At 34.6% G+C, this 24900-nt stretch overlaps 1 protein-coding gene across 2 annotated transcripts in view; it reads right to left on the bottom strand.

Annotated features, from left to right (window-relative positions):
* Nucleotides 1-546: 546 nt before the first annotated feature.
* The window catches only part of KLHL1 (kelch like family member 1), a gene marked incomplete at both ends in the record, with an annotated part of 369773 nt that continues 345419 nt past the window's right edge, over nt 547-24900 (bottom strand). For both annotated transcript variants that reach the window (XM_080797852.1, XM_080797853.1), the window contains 2 exons: nt 547-606; nt 6933-7104. In XM_080797852.1, coding sequence (XP_080653978.1) covers nt 547-606; nt 6933-7104 — 232 coding nt within the window. The remainder of the gene's footprint in view (nt 607-6932; nt 7105-24900) is intronic.

Raw genomic sequence — 24900 nt, 5'->3', positions numbered from 1 at the left:
CAGGCATGAATCTGTTTCTCTAATTGTCCTCATAGTTGAGAAATGAGGAAGAAGCGTGTTTGTTTTAATAAAACATCATTCTGCCTCCTAGAATGACCACATCTGATTAGGAAAATAGTAAACCAATCAGATTCTGTCAGATGAAATATCATGTCTTCGACCTCTTTGATACTGCCATAAACTATAAAACAATTGAAGGAGTTATAGTCATGAAATTATCCATGTCACAAATGGATCTCTCCTTTTAATTGCTCAAGAAAAACAAGCCTTTGGTAACTTTAGTTATTGTATGCTACAATACAAAACAAATTACCAATAACCATTCCTGAACTAACTAATATACGGCCAGACATTTTTCCCATAGCAGTTTGATGTTTATTTCGATTCCTATAATTCTCTTTGATCTTCTACCTCTTTTGACATCAGTAGGTAAATCTATAGAAATCCTTGTTCTTGAAGAATTTTCACCTCAGGAAGTTCTCATTCTTGCCTTCTGATACAAAAATAACCACTCCAGCAAATAAAATCTCTCCAAATACAAATAAGTCAAGGTTGCTTGATGACTACCACACAGGCACCTGCTCTCCCAATATTCAAAGAAGCCATCTGTTGAAAAAGATGAAACACAATTTAAGACAAATTTTACTGTCATAGGAAAGCATAGAGTTGTAATATATTTAAAACATTCATATGTGTGAAAATCATAAATACATGTGCTTATATTTTCCCAATTTAGTCACAAGTAGTAAAATAAAAATGGAAACATTGAAAATGGCTTTTACAAAAGAGCAATAATTTGCATATCAAAACTATTAAAACTTGCATTCATTTTTGGGATTTTTAATACAAGTAGTAAAGTATTTAATGACTTTTAGTGACACAAAGGTGCTATAGAAAAGTTTCCAGCAAAGATTTATTTCTGGGCTTACATGGACACATTTGTGATGGTATTTTGTCATGGTATCTTGGAGTATATTTTGGATGAAACAGCTATTACACTTATTGAAATCATCTTGAACTTATTTCCCCAGTTATTATACTGAATGAAATGTGTTATTCATTCATTCTAAACAGAGCCACACAATGAAGTAACTTCAATATTTGTCGTAAATAGGCCATAATTGACAATTGCTATAGTGCTTATTTAAAAAATTCTTCCTTATGATAATCATTGAGATGAGAATTGAGATTTTTTTTAGTAATTCATGAATATGAAATTGGCTAGAAATATATTAAAAACAATAATTTTTACAATAATGGAATTGTAATAAACAATATTGTAAATGGAATGGAAACAAATTGTAAATGGAATAAACATAATTTATTCCATGAGGATAAGCCAAGATTTTAATAATTTGAGCATTTTGATATGAATGATTTTTATAACAGTTTTCTAAGAATAATTTATGCACCTAAAATATCAGAGCAGGGTAGAAATTACAGATATTATTCCAAGTTGTAAAGAAAGTGAATAAAATGTAAGAAATAAAACAGCCAAGAGCAAAATAACCTTAGATCACATGCATTATCTTATTGATTAAGAAAGGATATGGTCTCACTCTCTATATGTGAAAATTACCATCATATCTACAGTTCTTCTAAACATACTTACTGTTAACTGCCATCCTTTTGCAGGGTAAAAAAAAAACAAACAAACAGAAACTTCCCATATAATCTACTTTTACTCATTTGTGTTAAGAATAATTTTTATGTATCACCGCATCACCTTTCTAATACCATGATGTATTGTTATCTTTGTACGACAGGTATGTGAACAGCATGTCAGGAGACAATATATAAATCAATGAGCTCAAACTGAAGTTTATGTGACTCCAAAATGTACACATTTTTCATCATCTCTCTTTTCATTTCCAATAATTTTTAAGTATTGTTTCACATCAGAGTCACTTAAAGATCTTCTACAAAGTATATGCGCTCAATGCCCACCACTATAGAAATGGGAGGAATATCGGGTAGTTAGTTGTATTTTTGAAAATTTTCCCAAATACCCTCTGATGTTCATTTAATACTGAGAAATCCTATACATGGTTTCCAGACAAAGTATAGAATGAATAGATTTACTTTGTTTCTACATCTACATCTGTATCTCTAAACATGCATGTGTGTGTTTATAAAAATGAATCTCTGCCCTTTTTCCCAAAAATGTGCTATTATTCCTGTGTTTCTGGTGTCAGGTAATGACACCACTCTCTATTCAGTTGCTCAAGACAGAAACCTGGATAGATCCATGACCTTTAGTTTTACCTCATCAACCTTACGTCTGAGTACTCATCAAGTCCCACAGTCTCTTTCCATCCAACATGATTATACCCATTCCAGTGGTCTTCAGCCTGCTTGACATTACACTTCTACCTTGAGTGTGAAGGGTTGCAGAGTATGACACCCCATGATATGCAAATTTGGCATATTGATTATTTTGAATTCAATGTACTTCATAGATGTCTGGTACAGGAGGGACTCTCTGCCCCTTGGTCCCACTGAAAGCAGGAGATAAATCTGTAGTGTGAAAAGTAGCTTCCCTGTACCAGGAGGGTAGGAGTCGTTGTTATTATCAGAGATAGAGATTTAGGGCCAAAAAGCTGTATAAATAAAGCTTGTTACTACTTCAGCAATTCACTACCACAAGCTCAAATCCTTGGTTTGACAGTTTGTCACAAATTTATCATTTTGTCTAATAGTTATAAAGCTTCCTGCTTTGGCCACTTTTTGACTCTCCTATTTTTATGGGCTTCCCATACATACAAAACTACAGTTTTCTCCCGTTAATGTGTCTTATATCAGTTTAATTATTAGGCCAACCAAATAACCTAGGAAGGAGAAGGGAAAAGTTTTCCAGCTCCACTGTGGATTGGTTAAAATATCCTCCTAACAGATTTCTCTGACTCTAATCTTGCTTGTTCCTAATGATTTTTCACATCCCATCAAGTACAATCATTTTAAAATGCAATTCTGATTATTTACTTTCCCTCCTTAAAAGCTTCATTAACTTCCACTCAGCCTTATAGTAAAGTCAAGATTCCATCACATGGCTTCAGGCCGTGCATCACATAGACACTGTTGATGTCTCCAAACTCCTTTCTCACCTCTTTATTTTTTGCGTGTTACGTGTTCCTCCTGCAGTTCTTTACAAATTTTCTTTCTTAAACCACTCCCCATATTTTCACCTGCCTAACTATTACCCACCTGTCAGGCCTCATTCTACTTGTCATTCCTTGAGCAAATATTTCTCTACCCAACACACTTCGTTTCTATCACAGTGCTAAGTATTTCCCTTACCACAGAATTTATCATGCTATTTTGAGCATTTGATATATTCTACATAAACACATTTTAAATATTTAAGAGATTTTTAAATATTTAAGAGATTTTCCTCTTCTTCCCCTTGTTCTAACTTAATCTTATTTAATACATATTTTGAAAAAATCTGCCATGCTGTCCCTCCAAAGTTATACCTTCAGCTTTAGAATGACACCCTGAAAATGTTGGCCACAGAACCAACTGGAAAAATATAAAACAAATAAACAAAACGGAGAATGTAGATATTGCACCAGGCTTCCCTAGAACTTATTCTCAATATCTTCTACAGTAGCTCCTCCTTGAAGGGGGACATGTTCCAAGACTCCTAGGGGATCCCTGAAACCATGGATCGTACCAAACCCATTATATACTGTTTTTCCCTATACATACATACCCTATGGTAAAGTTTAATTTACAAATCAAGTACCATAAGAGATTAACAACAATAGCTAATAATAAAATGGAATATTTATAACAATATATTGTAATAAAAGTTTTGGGAATGCATTTTATCTTTCTCCAAATATCTTACTCTGCTGTACTAACCCTTTTTCTTGTGTGATGTGACATGAGAAAATGCTTCCATAATGAGATGAAATGAGATGAATGATGTCAGCATTGTGACATAGCATTAGGCTACTACTGACCTTCTGACAGCACATCAGAAGGAGGGATACCTGCTTCCACACTATAGTAGACCACTGTCAACTGAAATCATGGAAAGCAAAACTGCCGATAAGAGGATATGACCATATATATCTATTGTGTGCAAATAAGCATAACCCATGCACAGCAGTGCACACTGGGTTGCAAGAGTAATTCTCAGATTTATTTAAGAAATATTCACATTTTTTCTTACCTCATGCCAACAACTAGGCTAGTGTATGGGGAGATGATAGTAAATCACACACCACTGCAAGTGGATAAAGCCTGACAGGACTGTGACAATGGACTACGAAAACACATGAAAGGGTGGTTGTACCCAGACCAGGGGGGATGGAAATAAAGGTCTTTTCTTATGTTTTGAAGCAGACATATTGTGTTTTTTTTTAATAAATAGAAAAAATAAACCCAGTGTTAAATGTCAAAGGCAAATTTATTTATAAAAATACATACACGCCCATGTACACATGTATGCATGTGTTCTCAGTAAAACTATCTAAGACATGAATCTGGCAATTGCTCCCAGATCTGGGAAGTCTTGCAGATATACATTCTTGGATATTTAATATAGTTTATTTATTCTAATGCTCGGTCATTTGGGGATGCCAGTGATAAACAGGATAGCCTTTTGGTTTTGTCCATTTATGGGGTAAATGGAGGGAAAGCTACAGGCATTATCTAGCCATATGGGATTTTTTTTCCTAGGGACCTAGAATCCTGAAAATCTTCAAAGGTATTTTGTGTGGGTCTGCTGATGGACTCTAGAAAACATAAATAATGAAAATATATGGACATAAAATCATAAAGTAATTTAAGGGCTTTAAAATTAATGTTTATTGTACTTAGAAAAAGTTGTTATAAAACATTTTAAATACCACCTTGTTATTTGAAAGATATTATATGATCCAAAAAAGGACAATAAAATACAGATGAGGGAAAATGTTCTTCAGGAAGTTTTTACCTATTATTACTACATACATTATTTTGATTTCAATTTTAGAAGAGTGATAAGCATAATGGCTCATTATTATATGTAATGAAGACTATACTCTATCATTGATATGCCCATAAACTTCTTTATTTAATGTTCATTTGTAAAAGTGATACATTTTAAATAACTATCATTGAACTGGCACATTTCATTAGCAAATCAAGAATCATTAATCCATGCCATATTTCTCTGTAAATACTAAGGACGAAGAAGGAGAAGAGGTTAAACATATCTTCTAAAATTTCAGTGTAATGATTACAATCTTATATTTGCTGCTGCTCTTTGGATGATGAACGCATCTTCTCTTACAGTTAAAGTAAAACATAGAAAATCACATGACTTAGTTCTCCAAATACTTTCCCTTATCTTGTTCATTCTGCCTTCATTTTTCCTTTTAGCCAAATTCATCTATTTACATTGAAATCGAGAGTTTTTTCTTAGAGAAGGGTAAGATTCATAAGGCAGGCACTTTTGTCTGGACATTAGGAATTTAGTTTTGTACTTCAGAGTCAGCCTATCTCAATATTGTGGTTGAACATACATCATCAAACTGCAGAATCAAGGAACTACTGTGTCTTTAAAAGTCAATATATTTTTAAAGAAATTTACTTCAATCAGTGTTCAAGTTCTAAAGATTAAACTTTAGTCAATTTCTGTGGACCACCCTCCACCCCAACAGCAAATAGAACCCTTCATCCACTGAGGAATATTACGAGATGAGGTTCCTAATCTGCTTCAACTAAATAAGGCTTTGGAATCTCAGTGCACCCACTAATGGAAATGATTTGTTTGCTGGAATGGTATCTTGTTTTTAGGTTTCTGATAAAGGGGAGGAATAATAGAAATATTGAGACACTTGGAAAAGAAAGAAGGAAAATAGGGAGAAGTTGAATGGAAGGACACAAGTCTGAGAAAATATCCCTTCCCTCCATTACAAGCAAGGCCACAGTAGCTATACAGAATAAGCTGTTTCCCATTATAATTAAGTTGTACTGCACTTATTTTTCCCCAGCACCCACAGATGCAACACAAACCTTCTAGGTGTGTAACCAGAATGGGAGCTGCCTAATTCTAAGCATGATCTCGAGTCTCTAACTACAGTGTACTATATATCAAGAGATAACACCCCGCTTAAGATCAGCCAAATATGTTACTCCATCTTCCCAGCCAAAGTGATTGTCTGGGGTGAGCACTTTCTACATGACAGATCATTTAGAGCCCTTTGCTGTTTTGTTTTAGTTTTCTGTTTATGACTGTGAGGATTACTACTTGGAGATTCTGGCAGCTCCACTCCATGGAAAATTCTCTCTGCGGTAGGTAAAAATGGACCTGATAGGACCTAAAGATTGTCAAGCAAATATAGGAGGCAGAAAGTTGATTTCTGTAGCTTTCCATCTTATTCTGGTTATCTCTAAGACCAGATATTCTAAAGTTAGGTTTTTGTGAATCAATATATTCCTCTTTGTTTTCTGTTTATTTCAGCTAATTAAAATTCAGTTCCTGTCTGTTATTACTTATAATAAGGTGGAAATCCCGTCAAGACAGGAATGTCACCTTTTTTTTTTAATTTTTTTTTAAATTTATTTATTTGTTAGAGAGAGAGCGAGCAAGCACAGGCAGACACAGTGGTAGGCAGAGGCAGAGGGAGAAGCAGGCTCCCCACCGAGCAAGGAGCCCGATGTGGGACTCGATCCCAGGACGCTGGGATCATGACCTGAGCCAAAGGCAGCTGCTTAACCAACTGAGCCACCCAGGCGTCCCGAGGAATGTCACCTTTTAATATGAATTTTATTAAAGTAGAGAATACATAAAAGTACACATAAATGTGGGTTAGTGAACTTTTTACAAAGTGAACATGAAAATGAACTAAATCAATCACTTTGGGTTCAAGGAAATTTAGAAGGAAGTAAATGAAGTAAGTTTTGGTATTTGAAGTAAATTATGCTGGCAACAGTCTTACCTGTGTCCACTCATTTGTTTGCGGATCATAGGATTCCATGGTATTGAGGTATGTCTGCCCATCATAGCCACCAACAGCATATAATCTGTCACCAAGGAGACAGACTCCAACAGCATCTCTGGGCATACTCAAAGGAGCCACCATGGTCCATGTGTCTGTTTTGGGATCATATCTAAAATGTAAGGATAATAGGACATAGCATATTCTAATCACATTCAGTTTTTACTATATGAATAGTACTCTTTCAAAAGCACACCATGAGAAACAAAACTACCTTTTTTCTAGAAGCTCAGTCATTTGAGCACGTTTAAGAGTTAATATCCACAATGTCTGGCTAATTTTTAAGGTATTTTAAACATATACCTAGACTCTTAGGTGGATGCCCAGACACTTAACAATAATAAACATCATGATTTCTTTCCACAAGGAAGGCTGATATGTAAATAACTCTTTTCCATTGCAGGATGAGGTTCTGTAAAGCAAATCTAAGTGCTATGATAATGAAACACAAGTAATGGTTAAAAATCTGAGAGGATTATGGAATTCTCCACAATTGAAGTCCCCCTTTAAGTCAGGTCTAAAGGTGTAGCTAAATTTGCTAGAAAGAAAAGGAGACGTTCATGCAAAAAAAAAAAATGATGTATTAATAAGAATGTGTGGCCAATTTTGAGGGAAGCAGGCATGCAGGGTGGCTAAATTCAGGGATCAAAGAAGGAGCAGAATGCCTGAAAGGGTGGTTTCTGATCAGCTTATGGTTCATGTGATAGGTAGGAAGGTGTTTTGTGTTCTAATAGAAAAACTTGGGAAAAGTAATTACAATGTGAACAGAACTGTCCTTTAGTGACATTATTTGGGATTCACTGTAAGGGAGAGATTGGTATATCAAGAGATTGAAGCAGGGGGCCAAAATTATTATTACTGAACTTAAACCAAAAATAATTTAATTTCCAGAAAGTCTGACTACCATGTCTTACATACAGATATTTTGTATTTTGAGTGGCAAAAACCTGAAAAATACTTTTGTGAATGTACTTTACTTCAGCTAAGAATGAATGATTAAACCAATTCTTTGCCTTTAACCTGCACCTTCAAGGTCAGATACAGAAATGAAAAAGCCAGTAAGAGCCCAGCAGAGTAAATATAAAAGAAGACCGGGTGAAAGTTGGTTTGGTTGTTTTTTGTTTTGTTTTGTTTTTTAACAGACACAATAAATATATTTTTAGTTTGTTTTTCTACTCCAATTTTGTGTTTCACCAGTTGAAACTTTCAAACCACAGACTCCTAAAACAAAGAAACAAACACGAACAAGCAGAAAACAAAAACAAAAAGCCACCTACATGTTTATTGAAAATAAAGAAGGTTGTTACAAAAGAAATGGCCAGGGAGGACCCCAAGGATCGGAAATTTGTATTTCTCTATAGTCACATTATCCAAGGTGTTACATGCATTTACACAGCGCCATGGGAGAGGTTGTGACAGCCAAGATAATCTATGTGAAATGAGAAATCGGTTGAATGCCTGTAAAACCAGGGCTACCACGAACCATATGCTGTCTAGCAATTAAAAATGTAGTTTTAGATGCTATAGTTAATAAATGTAAAACATCTCGAACACAGGCACATACAGACACACACAAACACAGTCTATGCCATCAAAACGTTTATTTAAACTTACCATGAAGAAAAGGCAATTTACCATGAACATTTTGAAATATAAAAGATTTTTTAAAATAAGGACAAAAGAAAGAAGAGGAGGAGAAGGAAAGAAGACACCTCAAGGAATCAAATAGGAGAATCCAGAGAGTGTAATGTTTTATAGGATAACGGACTGAATTCTCCAACAAGTCAATAGTGAAACAAACAAGCAAAACCCCCAGTAATAATGAATAGATAATTAGCAAGAAACTGTTATCCTAAATGGATTGTGATTAATAAGCAGAACGAAAAAGTAAGTGGATCTTATTTGGATCCCAATTCAAATAGACCAACCATTAAAGGATGTTTGAAAAAATTGTAATATACCCTGGGCATTAATTTTTCAAAAGGAATTACTGAAGTTCTTATTAGTTCTGATTATTGTTAGGTTAATAAAAGAAAAAAAAAAGTCCTGATCATTTTTGGTTGGTTGCTTCTGGGATGAAATTGGAAATATTTTAAGCTAAAATGATACATTTCAGAATTTCTTTGAAATACTTCAAAAAAAAAAAGAGAGAGAGAAAGAGAGAGAAGGGAAATGGGTAAAACATGAATGACACACTGGTGATCCTAGTTGAAGCTGGGTAATGAGTACAGGGAAGTTTATTCTATTGTTTACTTTTTTGTTTGTCAGAAAAGATCTGTGGTAAAAATAACTTTAAAAGTAAGAATGTATAGTGCACTTTAATTTCAATGAAAAGCAAACGTTCTTTACACTTCATTCATTCTTCAGTAAAATCCAGGCTGGCTTTTGTCACAATAACTTCACTTACATAGCTTTTTCTGAAGTCATATTTTATCCTACATTTAATTGCTATCCAGCTCTATAGAGTTTTTTCAGCTATTGTCTGCAAAGCCAACTTTATCACTTTGTAGAAAGGTGGGAACTGAGAAAATAGCCAACAGTAGTGCATGAAGCAATAATAAATGAATTTCGGAAGACTTATGAAATTCAATTGAAACTCAAATATAGAACAATTCTCAAATTCTCATATTCCAGGGGAAAATAAGAAAACACTAGTATGTTCTATATTTAGGTGCACATTTAAAAATAATATCTTACATTTAGAAATAGATACCTCTTTTTTATACATATTTTACAAAATTCCTGAAGAGAACTTTAAAAATTTAATGCATTCTGGAAAATCCAGATCTTTGAATTAGTTGTGACTGTCTTCAAATCTAAGTAATATGTGTTTTCCTTATGATAACAAACTTTTAATTCATATCTGGAAATGGTGAAAATTTAAATTTAAATTTGTATATTGCAACCCAAAATATGAAACCAAAACAAAAATAATCTACCTTGTCCCCACCCATACACACACTCTCCCCTAGATACTGAGGAAATAATTATAGAAATATAAAGTTACCTACTAGTGGTTTTCCTTGTTTTCACATTAATGACTCTAAATTGATTTTTCTATATTCAGAACTCAATGGATTCACCTCTCAGTCTAGAGATATACAAAGTTGTTACCACATAAATGAAATTAACAGCTTTTTTTTTTTTAACCTAAGGAGAAGATCCACAGATGTATAACCATTTCCCAAGCAATTAACAGTGAACTCTGTCATTAACATTTTTTATGTTTTATGTTAACATTTTTTATTAAACTTGGTCCTAAACATTATTTTTCTTCTCTGGTTCTTTATTTAAAAGAATAAGGCAGGGGCACCTGGGTGGCTCAGTGGGTTAAAGCCTCTGCCTTCGGCTCAGGTCATGATCCCAGGGTCCTGGGATCGAGCCCCGCATCGGGCTCTCTGCCCCGCATCGGGCTCTCTGCCCCGCATCGGGCTCTCTGCCCGGCAGAGGGCCTGCTTCCTTTCCTCTCTCTCTGTCTGCCTCTCTGCCTACTTGTGATCTCTGTCTGTCAAATAAATAAATAAAATCTTTAGAAAAAAAAAAAAATAAAAAAAATAAAAGAATAAGGCAGTGGGGGCAGTGGGGGAAGTAGAGTAGCTTTTTTTTTGTATTTAGACTTTGCTTCTCCGACATCTCACCTTGGCCTTCCTGGGCAGAGTGTGAGCTGTGTATCAGGGACTCTATTAAGGTTTATAGCCCTTAGGCAAGAGAACCACCAATATGAAGGGGCTAAAATTGGCTGTAAAATGGAAACTTGATGAAGGCATATGAGAGTCACAGAATAAAACTTAGTCTCATTGAAAATCCCCATTGAAGTACCATTTTTTTCTTTTTTTTTTTGAAAGATTTTATTTATTTATTTGACAGAGAGAGATCACAAGTAGTCAGAGAGGCAGGCAGAGAGAGAGGAGGAAGCAGACTCCCTGCCAAGCAGAGAGCCCGATGCGGGACTCGATCCCAGGATGCTGAGATCATGACCTGAACCGAAGGCAGAGGCTTAACCCTTTGAGCCACCCAGGCGCCCCTGAAGTATCATTTTTGAGGTACCATTAATTTTTTAAGCCTTTTTTTCCCATTATGTAAGGATAAATATTGATCTTAAAATATTTGAAGGGAAGCAGTTTTTAAGTATGCAGGCATTACTTTGGGAACAAATAGAATTCATACTCATTTTCCCAAATTTGTACCAGCAATATTAAACCAGAAAGCAAATTGAACAACATAGAAGTGATTTGTAGCCAGGATTGTTTGCCTGTAAAATAAAATAAAGAAAACAAAAAAAAAAAACAAAAACAGAAAAATAAGATGAGATCCATGCTGTAAAAATGGATAAACAGCTCTGAAAGAGTGACTTTTAGAGTTCTAGTAAATAAATTATACAATCTATGTTTGAATTTTCATAAATTATTTGAATTAAGCAATTAAGAGTAACAGTAATGCTGTTACTGTTTTTAAATTTTGTTAAATTTTGTTAAATTTTGTTAAATTTTGTTAAATTTTGTTTTTCCTGTAAAGAAAACCAGTATCTATCTATCAGGTCTCCTGAGATTATCAAAACAGATATGCCTTGACTTCAGGACTGCTTACATCATGGGAATGGAAAATAAATTAATTCTAATAAAATGAATTTTAAAAAACTTCAGAATAACTCTAAAACTATTCCTACAAATATCATTGTTAAGATATTTTCATATATGCATATCTATGGGTATTTAGGAATAGAATTTCTGGGTCAAAGAGAATGCATATTTTGAAATGTGGTAGATACTACCTATTAGTATTACAGAATTTGGGCCATTTTACACCCCCGCCATGAGTGTAGTAAGAGTTTCAGTTGCTCTACATCTTCTCCAACATTTGGTATTAACTATTCTCATTTTAGTCTTTTTAGTAGGTCCTGGTATGACATTGTGATTTTAATTTTCATTTCTCTGATGCCTAATAACATCAAACATTTTCCCCAATAGTCATCTTTTCAAGAGTTCTTGTTCAAATCTTCTGCCAAGATGTGTTAGATTTATGTATTAGAAACAAAGCTTCTGTTGGTTATATACTTTGCAAATATTTTTCCCACTCTCTGGCATAAATTTTTACTCTTCATGCTATCTTTTGGGAAATATTATTTATTTATTTTTATTTTTAAAATTTTTTCTGTAATTTTATTTTATTTTTTTCAGTGTTCCAAGATTCATTGTTTATGCACCATACCCAGTGCTTCATGCAATACATGCTCTTCTTAATACCCACCACCAGGCTTACCCAACCCACCCAAAAAAACCCCTCAATTTGTTTCTCAGACTCCATAGTCTCTCATGGTTTGTCTCCCACTCCAATTTCCCCCAACTTACTTCTCCTCTCCATCTCCCAACATCCTCCGTTATTCCTTATCCTCCACAAGTAAGTGAAACCATATGATAATTGACTTTCTCTGCTTGACTTATTTCACTTAGCATAATCTCCTCCAGTCCCGTCCATGTTGATACAAAAGTTGGGTATTCATCCTTTCTGATGGAGGCATAATGCTCCATTGTATATATGGACCATATCTTCTTTATCCATTTGTCCATTGAAGGGCATCTTGGTTCTTTCCACAATTTGGTGACTGTGACCATTGCTGCTATGAACATTGGGATACAGATGGCCCTTCTTTTCACTACATCTGTATCTTTGGGGTAAATATCCCAGTAGTGCAATTGCAGTATCATAGGGAAGCTCTATTTTTAATTTATTAAGGAATCTCCACACTGTTCTCCAAAGTGGCTGCACCAACTTGCATTCCCACTAACAGTGTAAGAGGGTTCCCCTTTCTCCACATCCTCTCCAACACTTGTTGTTTACTGTCTTGTTGATTTTAGCCCTTCTAACCGGTGTAAGGTGGTATCTCAATGTGTTTTGTTTTGTTTTGTTTTTTAAGATTTTATTTATTTATTTGACAGACGGAGATCACAAATAGGCAGAGAAGCAGGCAGAGAGAGAGGAAGAAGCAGGCTCCCCGCTGAGCAGAGAGCCCGATGCGGGACTCGATCCCAGTACCCTGGGATCATGACCCGAGCTGAAGGCAGAGGCTTTAACCCACTGAGCCACCCAGGCGCCCCTCAATGTGGTTTTGATTTGAATCTCCCTGATAGCTAATGATGATGAACATTTTTTCATGTGTCTATTAGCCATTTGTATATCTTCTTTGGAGAAGTGTCTGTTCATGTCTTCTGCCTACTTTTTGACATGATTATCTGTTTTGTGTGTGTTGAGTTTGAGGGGTTCTTAATAGATCTTGGATATCAGCCCTTTGTCTGTAGTGTCATTTGCAAATATCTTCTATTCCATGGGTTGTCTGTTTTGTTGACTGTTTCCTTTGCTGTGCAGAAGCTTTTGATCTTGATGAAGTCCCAAAAGTTCAATTTTGCTTTTGTTTCCTTTGCCTTTGGAGACATATCTTGAAAGAAGTTGCTGTGGCTGATGTCAAATAGGTTACTGCCTATGTTCTCCTTTAGGATTTTGATAGACTCCTGCCTCAAGTTGAGGTCTTTAATCCACTTCCAGTTTATCTTTGTGTATGGTGTAAGAGAATGGTCGAGTTTCATTCTTCTACACATAGCTGTCCAATTTTCCCAGCACCATTAATTGAAGAGACTGTCTTTTTTCCACTGGGTATTTTTTCCTACTTTGTCGAAGATTATTTGACGATAGAGTTGCGGGTCCGTATCTGGGCTCTCTACTCTGTTCCACTGGTGTATGTGTCTGTTTTTGTGCCAGTACCATGCTGTCTTGGTGATCACAGCTTTGTAGTAAAGCTTGAAATCAGGCAATGTGATGCCCCAGTTTTGTTTTTCTTTTTCAACATTTCCTTAGCAACTTGGAGTCTCTTCTGGTTCCATACAAATTTTAGGATTGTTTGTTCTGGCTCTTTGAAAAATGCTGTTGGACTATTTATTTATTTTTATTTTATTTTATTTTATTTTATTTTATTTTATTTTATTTATTTAAAGGCCATCTCCCCTAAACTTCTGGGTTTTTTTGTTTGTGTTTGTTTGTTTGTTTGTTTAAGGTTTTATTTATTCATTTGACAGAGGGAGAGAGATCACAAGTAGGCAGAGAGGCAGGCAGAGAGAGAGGGGGAAGCAGGCTCCCCACTGGGCAGAGAGCCAAATGTGGGACTGGATCCCAGGACCCTAGGATCATGATCTGAGCCAAAGGCAGAGACTTTAACCCACTGAGCCACCTAGGCGCCCCGGAATATTTATTTGTTTTTAAAATACTCTCTACACACAACATGGGGCTTGAACTCACAACCTCGAGACAAGAGTTGCATGCTCTGCTAACTGAGCCAGCCAGACACCCATGAGGAAAGGCATTTTAACAGTAATTCTCTATCTGGATGACTCTTTCCAGATCCAGTTTAAGTAATCTTTCACATTCCTATAATTGTGAAGATAGCCCCTGCTTATATTCTAAAAGTTTTGTTTCATATTTACCTCTAAGATGCATCTTGAATTGATTTTTGGTGTGATATGAGAGAAGAGCTAAAGCTAATTTTTTCCATATGAAATACACTTTTTTGCCTTTGCCATAAATCAAGATTCCTTGTATGTGTGATCCTATTTCTGAACACAAATCTGTTTTGTCTACTTGTTTATACTAGGCCAATGCCACAGTGCCTTAAAGTAACTTTACAATTGGTTGTAATATCTACTACTTCTTAAAAGTTTTCTTGGGATTTGGCACCCTTTTCATTTTTATTTAAATTACAGGATCAGCTTTTCAACTTCACATCCATAATCCCCATGGGACAGATTTTTTTTTTTTCAAAGATTTTATTTAAGAGTGAGAGAGAGCATGAGAAGGGAGAAGATCAAAGGAAGAAGCAGACTCCCCGTGGAGCTGGGAGCCGGATGCGGGACTTGATCCTGAGACTGCAGGGTCATGACCTGAGCAGAAGGCAGTTGCTTAACCAACTGAGCCACCCAGGTGCCCACTGGACAAGAATTTACAATTAAGTAGGGATTGCAGCGAATCCATAAATCACTGAAGAGTACAATTCATGTTTTTATAATGTTTAGTCTTCTCTTCCATGAACATGGCATTCCCATCCGTTTATTTAAGACTTTCTCAAACTTTTCTCAAAGTTTTATTTTCTATTTAGAGGTAGTACATGTATTTTGTGAGATTGATTGCCAGATATTTTTTTTAACTTTTTAATGACAACTTTTATACATTTTGTTATTATTGCTTGCATGTAGAAATATAATGAATTTCACATATTGACTGACTATATATAGCAACCTTATTAATTCACTTCTTAAATCAAATAGTTTCTAATTACACTGTGGTTAGATTATCATTGGCTATTTATCATGTAACTTTGAATACTGACAGTTTTATTTATTCCTTTCTAATTATGAGTTTTCTTTCCCTTTATTGCTTTATCACTGGGTAGTTATTCTTTTAAAATGTTGAGTAAAAGTGGCATTAGCAGTCACTTTTTTCTCTAGTGAAAATCTCAAAACAATAGGTTTCAATATTTGACTATCTTTCTATTAATTTCTCTTCCAAGTTTGGTGAGAGTTTTTTTATTATGGTGGGTGTTGGATTTTATCATCTTTGCATTTATTTAGATGTTTATTTATTTTATGACTATATTGAGTTACACTGATTAATTGTTCTATACAAAACCAAACTTGTATTTCTGGAATAAACACAAAGTGGTTGAGATACTTTATCATTTTCATTTATATCTAGGTTTGGTTTGCTAATATTTCTTTTGGATATTTGTATCTATGCTCATAAGTTTAACTACCTCTTTCGTTTCTCTTTTTTCCTGCATAATATATATAAGGTTTTATTTTTCTATAAATTTGTTCATTTCATCTAAAAATTCAAATAATGGCATATATACTCAAACATTCTCTTTTTATTGTTACATGATAGTGATGTCCACTTATATTTCTGATTTTTTTTTCTTTTTCCTTTAGGTAGGTAATTTTTCTCTTTTTCCGTGACAATCTGGCAACTAGCTTATAAATTTTATTGCAATTATATTTAGAGAAACAAATTAGACTTGTTTTTAATCCTATTTCATGTTTGTCTTATATTTAATTAATATACTTCTATCATTATTTCACTTCTATTTTGGTAGGTTTTTTGGTCTAGTTTTTATAACTTGAGGTTGAAACTTAAATCTTAGCTTTTTAGCTCTTTTAAGTTGTTAAGTGCCTGTGCTTAAGTCTATAAATTTATCTTTAAGAATTTCTTTAGAAATGCTGAAACTTCATACTGCATGTTACATGTCACAGGAGTGGCTTGGTGACCTGTGATACATATAGTAGTCTCTTAATCTGAGCTTTTCCAGTAACTCAAACAGTCTTGTGTAATTGCATGGGTCCTTAACAGTTTGCATTGTGCAGTATAAACAAAGTTTAAAGATGTACATTCCTACTAAGATCTTGAAAATAATCTGGGAACATTGGGAGACATCTTTTAGTGACAGTATGAATCTGTATCTTTTTTTTTTTTTTTTTTCCTATAGACTTGCTATGAGATTGGAAACACCAAGTTTAGTGTGAGCATTTGGAAAAACCTTTAGTAAAGGGCATATTATTTTTAGGAAGGAATTTCTTTAGCTACATCCCACAAAATTTGATATGTATTTTCATTTCATTCAGTTCAAATTATTTTCTGATTTGAATCACATCTTGTTTCAAAGTATATTACCTAAATTTCAAACAGTTGGACATGGGACACCTGGGTGGCTCACTTGGTAGAGTAAGAAACTCTTGATCTTGGGGTGGTGAGTTCAAGCCCCACACTGGGCATAGAGCTTACCTTAAAACAAAACCACAAAGCAAACAGCTGAGCATGTAAAAATTTATCTTTTCTGTTATTTATTTCCAGTTTAATTCCATGTTGTTCAGAGAACATGTCCTATGAGATTTCAAGCTTTTGAAAATTGTTGAGGTTTATTTTATGACCCAGAACACAGTAAATTTTGCTAAATATTTCATGTCTTACTACAGTTATTACTTATAAAGATAATCACTACATCACCACAATTATTTAGATATTTTTCAGAAAGTTGTATGTAATAAACTAGAACATGGAGAGAAAATTATCTCCATTTGAAACCATCTAATTTTAGGAATTCTTATAGAAGCGGGTCGGTTTAATAAAACATACATAGAAGGAAATCAATTATTTTCCTAATAACTTGCTTCATTCAGGGGCTCAGTTTTTGCCCCACCACAGATCTGCATGACTTATCTGCTTCTAGGGGCCTAACCAGAGAGGCCCTAGAAATTATTTATTCTTTACTGTGATGTATAGGCTCTGGTGGCTTTTGGTGCTTCTGTTTTCCACCTACCAAGGGTCCCACAATGGCAGTGCCTTTTAACAAAGGGAGATGGGTGCAGTGCACACCTGCAGGACTGGTTCCCCTAAAGGCAGAGAAAGGAGTCAGCTTACATGACCTCAGTAACTGCCCCAAAGAAAAGAGTAGAAGGAGATGAGCATTTTATAATATTTGCCAAGTGATTTACTAAACAGATTAAAGAGTTAATTGAGGGTCACTTGGGTGGCTCAGGCATTAAGTGTCTGCCTTCAGCTCAGGCCATGATCCCAGGGCCCTGAGATCGAGCCCCACATCAGGCTCCCTGTTCAGTGGGAAGCCTGCTTCTCCCTCTTTCACTCTCCCTGCTTGTGTTCCCTTTCTTGCTGTGTCTCTCTCTGTCAAATAAATAACTAAAATCTTTTTAAAAATAAATAAATAAATAAAGGGCTGTCTGGGTGGCTTAGTGGGTTAAGCCTCTGTCTTTGGCTCAGATCATGATCCCAGGGTCCTGGGATCCAGTCCCGCATTTGGCTCTCTGCTCAGTGGGGAGCCTGCTTCCCCCTCTCCCTCTGCCTGCCTCTCTGCTTACTTGTGATCCCTCTCTCTCTCTGTGTCAAATAAATAAATAAAATCTCTAAAGAAAAAAGACTTAACTGATAACAAGTAAAGCTATAAGATGAAAATAAAATACATGTATATGTGTGTGTGTGTGTATATATATATATAAATACTATAATATGAGAATAAAATATGTATGTTTATAAAATAAAATAAAATAATATAAAATAATAATAATTATTATTATATAAAATAATTATATAAAATATATAAAATTATATATAATATATATTATATATAAAATTATATATAATTATATAAAATAATAATAATAAAATAATATAATATAAATGATATAAAATAAAATATATATGTTTATACACATATATACATACATACATGAGTTCAGGATGGAAAACTACTTTTAAAATGTAAGCACAGTTGTGCTCATTGTTACTTTAGGGGCCCTTGATAAATCACACTTCTTAGTGTCATACCTTTGAGTATTACACTCTCACCTTGCTGTGACCAGCATTGGCCAGTGTGACTTTAACAAGTGACGCAAGCAGAGGCATGATGTTTCATTGTATTGAATATTTGCCCCCTTGACCCCACTTCTCTTGGACTTTTTTGTCTTGGAATCCCAGCTACTATATGGTGGAAATTCCAGCGCAAGGGGAACCATGGTTCTCTGCCTGAAGCATCAGCTGACCTCTCAGATGAGAGGCAGCCCCAATCATTAGCTCTTCCAGAAAAGGGTCTAAGCCTGTCCAGACCCAGATGATATTGTAGCATCAGCCAATATCATGTGGAGGAGAAGAGTAGCCCAAACTGTACCCAGTCAACACAAAATCATGAAAGATTTCAATCATAAAAGAAACAATGATAAAGTTATTTTAACCCACTAAGATTTTAGATTGTTAGAAATAATCTAAACAGTAACAACTAATTTCATGAAGTATATTATCTGCCTTAAAAGAAATATAAAAATATCTGCATTTAAAGAAAACATTGAAACATATTTATAAATCTGTATTAACCATATGACTTACATATGGTTAGTAACAACTATATCTAAAGTTTATAAAAATAAATGAAATACCTGTTTGAGTTTTGTTGATTCAAACCTGTGTCCAAAAAAGGAAAAAAAAAAAAAAAAAGGAAAGCCACAAGTCCTGGTAGAATTTAAGATCAGAAGCTACAATCCATCAGACCATGTACATTAATCCGTCCATTGATTTACTTAGACAGTGTGTTTAAGCATTCATTGTATGCTCTACTCCTGACACATAGAGCCTGAATGTACCGTTGGAAAAAGGAACAAAGAAATAGACTGATTTTTTTTTTCTGTAATTTAATCTTTACTAGTAAATATATTTTAAAACATTGAAAAAGAATAAAATATTGACAGCAGTTTACATAAATGAACTTCAATGAGTTACTGATGAAATTGCTTTTCTTTTATGATTTTTTTCTCCTGATTTTATATGACATCAACAAACACTACTTTTAAGCTAAAAAAAAAGAAAAGAAAAGAAAAGAAAACTTCATGGAGTGCCTGGGTGATTAGTCAGTTAAGCATCCAACTCTTGATTTTGGCTCAGGTCCTGATCTCAGGGTCTTAGGATCAAGTGCAGTGTCAGGCTTCATGCTCTATGGGGAGTTTGCTTGAGATTCTTTCCCTCTCCCTTTCAGTCTGTCCCTCTCCCACTTCTGTGCATGTATGCACTCTCACTCTCTCTCTCTCTAATAAATAAATCTTCAGAAAAAAAAAAAAAGAAAAAAGAAAACTTCAAAATGATTTAACTATCAGGCTGCAATCATCCAAGACAGGATTTCTTAGTTCAAATTCAGTCTCAACATGCAAATTTTTCTATCAGTATAGATTCCTCTCACAGGATCTTCCACATGTTCTGTAAGGACACATTCCCTGTTTTGATTTAGTGGCGGTGGTCGCATTAGTTAGGGTCACAAGACAAGTGAAATGGTTTTGAGTTGACTATCAATTTCAATCCTGTGATGGAAGGGGGATAAGTCAGCACACTGTTAGGGGAAAAAAAAAATCATTTTCAATATTGTTTGTGTATTTGTGATTCTTACACTGATTATGAGCTTCATCTTCACTTTTAAGATAGATTTTTTAAGCCTATTTATTGATATTCTCCCAATCTTCCTTAATACTTCTCTTAAATATATAATGGGCGCAGAAACACTGGGAAAGAAGATGGGGTAACTAGATTTCTGCACCCCTTTCCAAGATCCCTTGTGTATATATACAAAAATGTTTTAAAAAGTTAATTTGATTTCAGGTTAGTTTAATTTCTCCATGAAAGCATGTGAAAAATCCTGCTTTGACTTAGATCATATTCATTGCCTCCTGTCTTCAAGGTTGAGGAAGGGAGAAACAAATTGCTGACAGACCCAGGGAAAGCAATGATAAGCCACACAGCTCTTTGACTCCTCAGATGCAGTTTCCTCAACAGAGCTTCAAAAATTACTTAAATTATTGTCAATCAATAGAACATGGAGCATACCCAGGAACCCTGAATGCTAGTTAAAACTCATTTTTAAAAATAAATACCTTTTTAACAGTTCAGAAGTAAAGAGTAATCGATTATATAATCATTTTCTCCACTAATATAACAGAAAACTACTATCAGCCGTGTGAGTCCAAATTGTGTATTAAATAGCCTCTCACAACATGAAAGTGAATTCTGCAGTTTGACCAGCAGGGTTGATATCCTTCCATCTATACAGGACATAATGTTTCATCTACTTGTGTACATCTACCTTTCCACAGAATTGTTCTTCTCCTTCCTGCAAAGCATGCAGATGAATGGCCATGATGCCATCCTCCCAGGCAGGACAAGGACAGAAGATTATTCTGATATTCCCCCTCTCTGGTTGACCACTTCAGAGATACCTCATAAGCCTCATAAGCCAGTAAAGCAAATACCTAATCACACATCTAAATTAGTTTAGCTAAGGTGTTAGCTAATAGCTAGTAAAGCTTGTAAGCAGGGCCCCTACATACAGAGGCTCCTGGGCTTTCCATCTCTTGTATATGTGTCTAAAAGAAATTTGAACATAATTTGCTATCAAAGAAATAGCAAAGATCCTATGTGCACAATAATAGAAAAATAACATTAACAGCAAACTAGTCAGTCTTTGCATGCTATACTCATTTGGCTACTGCTAACAGTAAGATCTTAGGAATGAGAAGAAGAAAGTATCTTACTAAAAAGTTCAGAAGGCCCTATCTAATGTTTTAACTTTAAACAGTTCAAGTAGTTACTGTCTTGTAGAAAATTTAGGATCTCACATATATCAAAATATGAGTGAATGTATTAATATGCTATATAAGGCTTATGATAAGGGCCCATAATTTAAATAAAAAGTCTCTCCTTGGTCATCTGTTTTCACTATTTAGAATTGCTACAACTCTTGTTTTTTTCAAAACCAAAAAGATGAAGGAAGAAGAGAAATGAAAGAATCCAAAATTCTATTCTTACCTTATGTATTAATCTTTATGGTAACTTTAAAAAACTGTTTAGTTAAATTAATATTATTGCTGTATGACTGACAGCAAATCCTAACTTTTATTAATTTTTATCAAGATCTAAAGATGATAAAAATATTGAGCCATGGGGCACCTGGGTGGCTCAGTGGGTTAAAGCCTCTGCCTTCAGCTCAGGTCATGATCCCAGGGTCCTGGGATCAAGGCCCGCATCGGGCTCTCTGCTGGGTGGGGAGCCTTCTTCCCCCTATCTCTCTCTGCCTGCCTCTCTGCCTACTTGTGATCTCTGTCAAATAAATAAATAAAAATCTTAAAAAATATATTGAACCATATCTTGACAGAAAATTAGATATTTTTATTTTAGATGACTTTTTCTGATATGACCAGTGTGTGAATTTTGGTAAACTTTGAACAAAAGCTTTATATTTAAGTAACATGTAAAAAATTTCGGGGTGCCTGGGTGGCTCAGTGGGTTAAGCCTCTTCCTTTGGCTTGGGTCATGATCTCAGGGTCCTGGGATTGAGGCCCACATCAGGCTCTCTGCTCGGCGGGGAGCCTGCTGCCCCCTCTCTCTCTGCCTGCTGCTCTGCCTACTTGTGATCTCTCTCCCTCTGTCTAATAAATAAATAAAAATTTAAAAAAAAATTCACAGATGCTTATTTGTTAATAGTGTTTGGATTAGATATAAAGATATAATTTTTAATTTATGTCTGAAAAGTTGCTTAATATTTTAGGCCTTGTCAAAAATTGTGCCTACCCAATAAATGCTTAAAATGTATGTATGTGAATCATTGATACTCCATCTATAATGATGGAAATGGGCGTTCACATGCAAATAGAAAAATAAAAAAAAAAGCTATGTCTTTTCATCAGTCCATTCACCCATCCATTCTTATTCTTCCATCCTTTCATGAATCCTTTTATTTATTTCGCTTTCTTTCTTTCTATCTATCTGTCCATCTACCTGTTAATCTATATAACCTCCTATGTACAGTGTATCTCCAGATGCCTTCCCCTGTGAGAAATTTGAGACCTTTTTTCTGCCTGATTTACTAAGTGCTTGATGAGGACTTACTTTGCGCCAAGAATTATGCCAACTGAAGGAGTATAAGGGTGAATAAACTAATCTAGATCATCACCAGCACATGAATCCTAGCTGTCTTGAAAAATTTTAAATAATGTTTCATAATAATATTGATAATTGGTACAAAGAAAAACTCCATTGCACTTTCCGGTCAAATCTGCATTATGAAAAGATCTCTCTGGCTACTATCTGGAGAATAAATTGGAGGAAGCAAAAGTGGATATTACAAAAGCAGATTTAGAAGGCTCTTATTATCTGGATATCCCTCTCCTGCAGGCCTTATTACTGGGATGCAAATTTGAGGTCAAAGGTGGTCTTGATCTATTATTAGTCAGCAGTGGTACTGATGCCTTTGAACATATTTTCTGATCCATTGCCTGGTTTTCTGTTTTGTTTGTGATCTTGAAATCCTAATTATTTATCTGTCTCTTTTTTTCTAGTTAGTTTTAAGCTTGAGTTAGCATAGTGAAAAATATATGCAACATAATATTTGTAGAGTAAGTAAAATAGATAAATTTTTGTCTAATGGATTGCACCCTCTGGGCAATTCTGCTAGAACTTACTGCATCTTTTGGACACTGATTTTGTCCACTAAGATGCTCTTATTAGAGTGAGGCTTGGCTGCAAAACTACTATTCACCATTCCATCAACTATTCTAAACTCCTTATCTTTGCCAAGTTCTTGCCATCTTTCCTGCTCTGATTTGAGGAGCCAGTATTTTTTGTGTTCAAGACAGCCTGACCCTTTATAACTTTTGATGTCTTATATAACTGTACTTTAACAGCACTATTATATAATACCTTTATGTTTCCATGAGAAATCATTGTCCTACAATAAAATTTGTTCTATCGATCTATAATAGATACCATTGTACACTACTTGTTATTCCTAATAGTTTGTTTTCCTATGTTTATATACTGAAAAATGGTCTTTACATTACATGTGTAAAATAATTCTACAGAGTACTATTATGTACCTTGATTTATTGATGATTTACATGTGAAATCATCAATATATAATATATGTTACAGAAAGCTCAAAAATGCTATTAATCTGACACATAATGTGAGCTGGGATAAGAATCATGATAATGCTGTGTGCTTCTGCATTACTTAAGCTGCACATACTCACTGTACTCCTATAACTTAAAATAGCTATGCTTATTTAAGTCTAACTTTGCATCATAAATGTACTCCTAGACTGAATTATTTATGCCTCTGTTCACAAACAACATTGCAATACATTATACAGTAAAGTTAAAAGAGAATAAATGAAATATCATCTCATTAGTAACATTTATATAAGATATATAGTAAAAATAGGAGCCACAACATGTTAATCTTTCTTGATATTTTTCCCAAGAATTTAGCAGAGGAAAATGTGAATAAGCTGTGGGTCTATTAGAATTATTTTTTAAGTGAATTATTTCATGTTTGTGTATATAAAAGCATACATCTATTTATCTGGACTCTGACCACTGTCTGCACTATAACACCTGTAGTTCCTAATTTCACTGGACAAGAGAATGTAGAAGTGAAACTGTATTGAGTTTAATGCTTTCCTCCTTTGCCTAGATAGCCATATATCTACAGTCCATTTCACACAGTAGCAATAACATTAAATATGTTTTATTCAAGAAGTGGTTTAAGTTTGAACAGAGTCTGTTTACTAAAAGCTATCTCTTGCCAATGGCCTTATTTTCTGCAAAAACCATCACCTATCCTTAGAACAATATAAAAGATAGAGCACCTTTCTGTCATTGACTATACCACTTGTAAACATGAATATAATGGATGTGGTTTCTTAATGTTAAGAGGAAAATTGTTATGCTCATCACTGCAATCCATCAAATATCTCTTGTTCTTCTCCCATATAGAAGTTATCCTACCCTCATGAAGTTTTCTGTGGCCATGTAACTGGTTGGCCAAAGTATGAAGAAAAGAGAATTATATTATATTACTGGCATGTGAAATCTTTAGGAATCTGTGAACAATGTATACATTTCCCTTTTGATACCAGCAGTGCTTATATTGTAGCTTATATGCCAATCTGAGTAACAGAGCAATGATATCATGGATCTGTCATGGACATGTAACATTAGTAAGAAAAAATTATGGTATTAAGTCACAGAGAATTTTGAAGTTATCCATCACAGTAGAATTACTTATTCTATCCCAACTGATAAAACAGTTGACCTGAGTATTCCCTAGTATCACTTCCCTATATATCAGCATGTATCTTTATGTAATAAGAAATATCATCCTAGCGTTCACTAATTCTCTAATCCTTACTGCAAACAATGTAATAAATGTTGTAAATGATGTACAGCCCTTAGAGAGAATTTAGCTATAATTATGCCAGGAAGTGTTTGGGTTGTTGGACCAAGTCTAAAGCCAAGGTAACTTTCCACTCCAGACCTTTGTGAAC

Source organism: Martes martes (genome assembly GCF_963455335.1).
Source record: "Martes martes genome assembly, chromosome: 3".
NCBI classification, from domain to species: domain Eukaryota; kingdom Metazoa; phylum Chordata; class Mammalia; order Carnivora; family Mustelidae; genus Martes; species Martes martes.
Note: the sequence above shows the minus strand (reverse complement) of the source record. Positions and strands in the feature narration are given on the sequence as shown.